The sequence below is a fragment of the Pelophylax lessonae genome (assembly GCF_965119305.1).
Source record: "Pelophylax lessonae genome assembly, chromosome: 9".
Classification (NCBI taxonomy): Eukaryota; Metazoa; Chordata; class Amphibia; order Anura; family Ranidae; genus Pelophylax; species Pelophylax lessonae.
In genome coordinates this window covers 251,797,292-251,804,791 of record NC_138776.1, presented here as the reverse complement: position 1 = coordinate 251,804,791, position 7,500 = coordinate 251,797,292, and the positions used below count along the sequence as shown (strand labels likewise).

Here is a 7,500-nt window from a genome sequence, read left to right as displayed (position 1 = left end):
TGAAAAGCGAGAAGCCACTAACCTGTTCTATAAGTGACAAAATACAAACAAACAATCTCTTTTTTTATGGTTCTAGACATGCTACAGAGCGGTACACTTTTTAGACCCCCCAGATACTAAATCCAAAGATTTTTTTTTTTTTTTTTTTTTTTTAATTTTTTCAATAATTGGCTCTCTATCAAAAATGACAATTTTTAAGAACTTTTTTTTGTGTGATTAATAGTCCCTGGGGTATGACCCAGAACCATAGGCACTTTTTAGGAGCATTTATTGGGTTTCAGGGCTTCAAAATGGTGTTTTTTGATTACCGAAGTTCGGGTCCCATTGATTTCAATGGGGTTCTGAAATCCGGGCCGAACTTTCGGGAAGTTCGGATGTTCTGGCCGAACCGAACTTTTGAAAAGTTCGATCATCCCTAGCTCTGAGTAGCATACTAGTATGTTCAAAAGAGGCTGATGGCTCCCAACTCCCCCACTGGGCACATACTGTCCCCCCATTACTGTCTACTGACAGAGGAGGGGGGGGGGGGTGAAAGATTTTTGTAGTGGCTGAGCAAGGACTCTTCTCTGTATTTACTGTTTATTACTTACTAGTACTGATCTCTGGAGGGATTTTCTCATTCATGTACACCTCATCACCCACCACATACGACTCTTCATGTTCAGATTTTACTTCAATCTTTATCTCTACTGCATTTTCACCCTACATTAGTTAAAAATCAAAAAAGACATACCTTCTTATCTAGTATTACAACAGAACACCATGGTTTTGTCAAGACTAGTTTACATGATGCAAAGCTGGTAGATTTTATTTTCTGGAAGACCTTTAATCTCATCTACCTGATAATGTGGGTTCCCGATTGTGACGTCCTTGTGTCCTAAATACCTTGACTCTTCCATGGAGAAATAGACAGTGACATCCTGACACCTTATAGGAACCTGACACACACAATGATACAGTCACCATCCAGACTCATCCCTTGTCTGTTACTGGATAATGTCCCAGAATTCCCGGCACCGCTCACCTCTCCTCTCAGCAGCTCAATGATCTGGTTGGTGACTTCTAGAATCTTCTTGTAGTTTCTCTCAGGTGTCAAGGAGGGAGGTGGAATCTCCATTGTTGGGCTCTGGGTACTGCTCCATCCTCCTGACATATGGGAATAGGTGTGGGATGTCACATGCTCACCAGAAGTCTTTACCACTGCAAAGTCCTATGTATTAAAACAAACATGCCAAGATCTTTCAATATAAAGAAAATAATTAACACCATGCATTAATTCTCTACAACCCTTTTGATTTAAACATGTTGAAATGCTAATGTCTTGGTGAGCTATGCAGAATCCTCCTCACCTCTCCGGTCAGCTCTGTGTTTTATTAATAGAGATAAGAGTGATGTCATGTGACCTCCCAGAATCCTCCTCACCTCTCCGGTCAGCTCTGTGTTTTATTAATAGAGATAAGAGTGATGTCATGTGACCTCCCAGAATCCTCCTCACCTCTCCGGTCAGGTCTGTGTTTTATTAATAGAGATAAGAGTGATGTCATGTGACCTCCCAGAATCCTCCTCACCTCTCCGGTCAGGTCTGTGTTTTATTAATAGAGATAAGAGTGATGTCATGTGACCTCCCAGAATCCTCCTCACCTCTCCGGTCAGCTCTGTGTTTTATTAATAGAGATAGGAGTGATGTCATGTGACCTCCCAGAATCCTCCTCACCTCTCCAGTCAGGTCTGTGTTTTATTAATAGAGATAAGAGTTATGTCATGTGACCTCCCAGAATCCTCCTCACCTCTCCGGTCAGCTCTGTGTTTTATTAATAGAGATAAGGAGGTCATGTGACCTCCCAGAATCCTCCTCACCCCTCCGGTCAGGTCTGTGTTTATTAATAGAGAGAAGAGTGATGTCATGTGACCTCCCAGAATCCTCCTCACCTCTCCGGTCAGGTCTGTGTTTTATTAATAGAGATAAGAGTGATGTCATGTGACCTCCCAGAATCCTCCTCACCTCTCCGGTCAGCAGGTAGATGATCCCCAGGGTGAGATCGAATATCCTTTTGGTGAAGGCTTTTCTTATCTCGTCTATTTTGTGTGGATCGGTAACGACGTGTGCTTTCGACCGAAGAGACTTCAAAAGAGATTAAAAATGCTGTGAAGTTTTTTTTTTTTTTTTTTAAAAGCCTTGGCGCCATCTTTTCGTGAAATTCTCAGCATATCAAGATATTAGTACCTACCTTCACGGTGTTCGCGCCAAGAAGTGGACAGGTTTGTGTGCTTGCCTCTTTCTTTTTGCGGTAGAGATCTGTTCTGGAAGAAACACCTTTATATGAAGGAAATATGTTAAAAGGTAAAAACATGAAATATTCCGGGTTGACTACAAACCTAACAGTACCGTACCCATTTTCTGAAGTCATCAGTCTGTATCTTTGTTTAGAATGGAGACTCGTTGCTTCTCTGTTGTGAAAGATCGTGGGCACTGCGTCGGCTCTTAGCGCTTTCTTTGAAGCACGCTCAAGGTAACATTGGGGTGTGAAATGAACAGAGCACAATCTGAAAGCGTCAGTTCTTTTGCCATCTAAGACTTTTTGTGCAAACTCGTCCAGATCTCCGAAGTCCTGTCCTGTTTGCAGCAGCCAAATTTTAATCCTGTCTAGGTGTGGAGGGAAGACGTGTAAAATTACCCCTTTCATGGAGTCGGGTTTGTTCTGCTTGCTGGTGCAACCGGCGACGATGCAGTTTGGCATGGCTGGCACCTGTGAACAGGAAATCGGTCATCAGCAAAAAATGTTGTGCTTTCCTATTAGGACCCCGTGTTTTCTGATGCTTTTTGTTTACATAGAAATATCAGTATTTTTTGCTAGAAAATTACTTGGAACCCCTAAACATTATATATACTGTATATTAGAGCTGCACGATTAATCGTAACAGAATCGAGATCGCGATTCACTCCCCCTGACGATCTTAACATGACACTTGCTCGATTCTTTACATAGTTATGAGGGAGCAGCTGTCATAAAAAAAAAAAGCCTCCCGCAAAAGCCTATCAGCATTAGTCTCCCACTGAACTGTAAACACAAATGATTACATTGTATCTTTTCTTTCCCTCTGCCGGAGGAAGGAAGTTTAACCTCTTAAAGACTAAACCTTTTTCCTACACTTGTTGCTTGCAAGTTAAATCAGTTTATTTTTCCTAGAAAAGTAGTTAGAACCCCCAAACATTTAGGTATTTTTTTTTTAGTAGAGACCCTGCAGAATAAAATGGTGATTGTTGTAAATTTTTATGTCACACTGTATTTGCGCAGCAGTCTTTCAAACGCAATTAATACACTTTAAGGAATAAAAAAAATAAAACAAAACCGTAAAGTTATCCCAATTTTTTTTATAATGTACACAGAGAATCGTGATCTTTATTCCAAGCAAAAAAATTGTGATTCTCATTTTGGCCAGAATCGTGCAGCTCTACTGTATATACACTGTGCAAAAAAAATTAAAGGAACACTTTTTAAACAGAATATAGCATTAGGTCAATTAAACTCCTGGAATATTGATCTGGTCAGTTAAAGTGCAGTTCCACCCATTTTTAATAAATTGGATTACATAGATGTATGTAATCCCCTTTAAAACGATTTTTTACCAATGGAAAGTTTTTTTTTTTTCTTTGTGGCTAGTAAATACCTTATTTTCTGCTTTATTTATCCTCTTCTCACTTCCGGGTCCGGTCGGCGATTACGTCATTCGGCGATTCGCAGGGTGTGCTGGGATGTATCTCAGGGCATGAAATCTCGCATTATTACACAGGAGATGAGCTGTACTGCGTGCTCTGCCCCGCCTCCGTCCCGCCTCCTCTCAGTGAGCTGTATGTATGTATTGTATTGAGGCCGTGCTCCGCCCCGCCTCCGCCCTGCCTCCTCTCAGTGAGCTCAGTGAGGATATAATGCTTTCAGTCCTCGCTCACTGGGCGGAGGCGGGGCGGAGCACAGCCTCAATACAATACATACATACAGCTCACTGAGAGGAGGCGGGGCAGAGCACGCAGTACAGCTCATCTCCTGTGTAATACTGCGAGATTTCATGCCCTGAAATACATCCCAGCACACACTGCGAATCGCCGAATGACGTAATCGCCGACCGGACCCGGAAGTGAGAAGAGGATAAATAAAGCAGAAAATAAGGTATTTACTAGCAAAAAAAAAAAAAAATTTCCATTGGTAAAAGTCGTTTTAAAGGGGATTACATAGATCTAAAGTCACTAAAATGGATGGAACTCCACTTTAAGTAGCAGAGGGGGTTGTTAATTATATTCAGCTGCTTTGGTGTTAATGGAATTAACAGGTGCACTAGATGGGCAATAATGAGACGACCTCCAAAACAGGAATGGTTTTATAGGTGGAGGCCGCTGACCTTTTTTTTCCCCCTACTAATCTTTTATGACTGTTTTTCACTAGTTTTGCATTTGGCTAGAGCCAGTGTCACTACTGGTAGCATGAGGGGATACCTGTACCCAGGGCTGCTGTTAGAAATTGCGGGGCCCCATACAGACTACCTGGCAGGGCCCCCCCCAAGAAAATATTAAAGATATATTTAGCTAAAATTACAACAAAATCCCTATTAGCAGACAACAAACATAACTCACATAATTCCTGCTAAATCTAAAAAAAAAAAAAGAAACCCATGTTAATAAATAAAAATGAAGATGAGATGAAAAAAATATACAGGCTGGGCAGTTGGAGCTCAGTGATCAGAGAGACAGAGGGAGAGAAACAAAGTTACAAATAAACTCCTGAGAAGAGATAACATTAGAGCCAGTGCATGGAGGGGGGCCCACACAGGGAGGGGGGATTAGTGAGGAACAACTGTCTTTCTCAGCAGATAAAAGCGGTTAGCAGGGAGAGGAACAGAGATCAGATTCAGGTGCTGGAGGAAGATTTCTGTATTTGTTGTCCATCACTAATCCCCCTCTCTGTGTGGGCCTCCCTGTGTGCTCGGCCCCCTACAAATAAGCTGGTGGTCCCCCCCTATCAGCGGCCCTGCCTGGACCCTATAGAGGTTGCACAGGCAGTCCAACTTCTCCAGGATGGCACATCAATACGTGCCATTGCCAGAAGGTTTGCTGTGTCTCTCAGCACAGTCTCAAGAGCATGGAGGATATGCCAGGAGACAGGCAGTTACTCTAGGAGAGCTGGACAAGGCCGTAGAAGGTCCTTAACCCATCAGCAGGACCGGTATCTGCTCCTTTGTGCAAGGAGGAACAGGATGAGCCCTGCCAGAGCCTTACAAAAGGACCTCTCGGACCAAACAATCAGAAACAGACTTCATGAGGGTGGCCTGAGGGTCCGACTTCCTCTAGTGAGCTTTATGCTCACTGCCCGGCACAGTGGAACTCGAAGTGGCTTTTTCCATTGAACACCAGAATTAGCATGTCCGCCATTTGCACCAAGGTGGTTGCTCGGGTCTCCTGGTGGGGCGGGAGAGCCTGAGAGAGCAGCGGAAGGCGTTCCCTCCTGCTGCTTGTAAAAGCAATCGATGGCTAGTAAGCCTCTCCGATTGTCACTACAAGAGAGTCGACTACGGGCTCTAAAAAACTATACCTGCAGGCATCATCCTTGTACAAACACTGAAAAGGGAAGTGGATAAAGAGCTGCCTCTGTCCTACTGCTTGGGAGAAAAATGCCGCCCAAGGCAAACGCCTTGTTTGCCTCTCGGTAGATATGCCCGATAGGAGCCTTTCACACAGAGCGAAGTCTGTGAGCAGATCCTCTGCTGATGGGACCCGAAACAGAGGGATATCACATCCATGTTCGGCAGACACAAGCGGACCCCTGTCATCTCTACGGGCGGCCAGGTATAAATGGACTCCACTGTCCATATACATCAGGCTACCTCAGATCCAATCCTCAAAAAAAGAAAATGACCTGGAGGTAGGCGGGTATCAACGGAAACAAGTCCATTTACATCCCCCCCTTCATAGGGCTCCATGGACCTTCTGATTAGGTTCACCTGAAAAACTGGCAGATGGAACTGATTGGAATGCCACGTCAAAGGGATCTTACTTTAATCGCTTGAAGACCAGCGATGTACCCATACATTAATGGATTTCAAGTGGTGATACTGAGATGCTGCCTCCCACTACTCCTGCAACTTTCTCAGGTTCTCCTGTCCCACCAAGAGACCTAAACGACCAGCCAGCACTTACATTGGCTGATCATAGAGGTAAATAGAGACCGGGACAGCTCTGATAACCTCTAGTATATAGAAAACCGGAAGCGATGAGCCCTTCCGGTTTTCCAGGATGTAAACAGCGCCATTTTTAAATAGGCAAAGCCCCCCCTATCCATGCGTCCGGCCCCCTAATCTACATGCGGGGCACCGGACGCATGGAGTTCAATGGGGCTTTTTTTTTTTTTTTAGCCATGTGATTAGAGCCAGAGGCTCTCACATGGCTAAAAAAAGGGTGGGCTCAGGGCGCAGAGCAATGCACCCGAGCCCACCCAGTTGTGTCACAATAGCGAATGAAAATTCGCTATTGTCACACGGATCCTCCTCCTGGCCAATCAGGAAGCGGGTTTTGAGACCCGTTTCCCGATTGGCCGAAAGGAGAAGCCATGCCATTGGGCATGGAAGAGGAGGGAGGAGATGCAAAAGACAGGGAAGAAGCCAAAGCTGCCGCCTGCTGCTGCTGCATCGAGGGGGGGGGGGGGGGGGGGGGGGGAGGTGATCCTGTCTGTCCGTCCTCTCCTGTTTCCCTGTGGTGGTAACCTGTAAAGGCTTTTTAGGAGTCGCCTATGGATAGAAAAATTTACGTTGTTTGTCGCCGTTGAACAGGCGTGCACAATTTTAGAGCGCGACACGTTTTTTTATCCATCTACTCAGCACAACATCATCTTTTAAATTTTATCAAAAAATTGGGTATTATATTGTGTTTTTGTACATTAAAAATTCAAAAAAGTGCTTTTGTTCCAAAGAAATTGTGTTTAAAAGACCGCTGCGCAAATACCGTGTGACATAAAAAATTGCAAGTCCAAACACAATATTGCCCACTCACACATTCATGGAAATTACTGTAATAATGCTGGGTGCTCTAATGACTACCGGCTGGAAACCGCAGACAATCTGAGTGAAGAAATGTCATCAGCGCACCAAAGGTTCTTCAGAAGGGTCCAAAGCTTTATTCACCTTTGTGCAAGGTCCCGCTCCTTGTAATGACAGCCGAGTGGCTTCTCAGCCGCATCGGTTGTCATCACAAGACAGGCAACTGTCGGCTATGGACGCCGGTACCGGGGTGATGCCTCTAGCTGCAGCCATCACTCCGGTAAAAGCACTTTCCGAAAAAAAACGACAATATCGGTCACCTTGGTGGCCGATTCCAATATATCGGGGAAAGTGCATATCGGCCCTCAATATATCGGCTTTGCCAATAATCAGTCGATCCCTACTTTTAATAAACACAAAAACGGGTGGAACTCCAGCACATGAGTCTGGTGTGGTTCTGTTCACTGGGTCAGCTGC

At 44.5% G+C, this 7,500-nt stretch overlaps 3 protein-coding genes across 3 annotated transcripts in view; all 3 read right to left on the bottom strand.

Moving 5' to 3' along the window:
• The window catches only part of LOC309562836 (uncharacterized protein), a 141,599-nt gene extending 140,992 nt beyond the window's left edge, over nucleotides 1-607 (bottom strand). Inside the window, exon 1 of the mRNA XM_082267151.1 lies at nucleotides 591-607. The gene's annotated coding sequence lies outside the window, so the exon portion shown is untranslated. The remainder of the gene's footprint in view (nucleotides 1-590) is intronic.
• LOC309563379 (uncharacterized protein) overlaps nucleotides 1-899 on the bottom strand; it is a gene marked incomplete at its 5' end in the record, with an annotated part of 7,002 nt that extends 6,103 nt beyond the window's left edge. The window contains 2 exons of the mRNA XM_082267773.1: nucleotides 591-702; nucleotides 840-899. Of these exons, the coding sequence (XP_082123899.1) occupies nucleotides 591-702; nucleotides 840-899 (172 nt within the window). The remainder of the gene's footprint in view (nucleotides 1-590; nucleotides 703-839) is intronic.
• LOC309564368 (uncharacterized protein) overlaps nucleotides 1-7,500 on the bottom strand; it is a 770,106-nt gene that overhangs the window by 761,877 nt on the left and 729 nt on the right. Inside the window, exons 2-4 of the mRNA XM_082268995.1 lie at nucleotides 2,229-2,747; nucleotides 2,003-2,122; nucleotides 1,025-1,210 (exon numbers count right to left, since the gene is read on the bottom strand). Of these exons, the coding sequence (XP_082125121.1) occupies nucleotides 1,025-1,210; nucleotides 2,003-2,122; nucleotides 2,229-2,738 (816 nt within the window). The 5' untranslated portion in view covers nucleotides 2,739-2,747. The remainder of the gene's footprint in view (nucleotides 1-1,024; nucleotides 1,211-2,002; nucleotides 2,123-2,228; nucleotides 2,748-7,500) is intronic.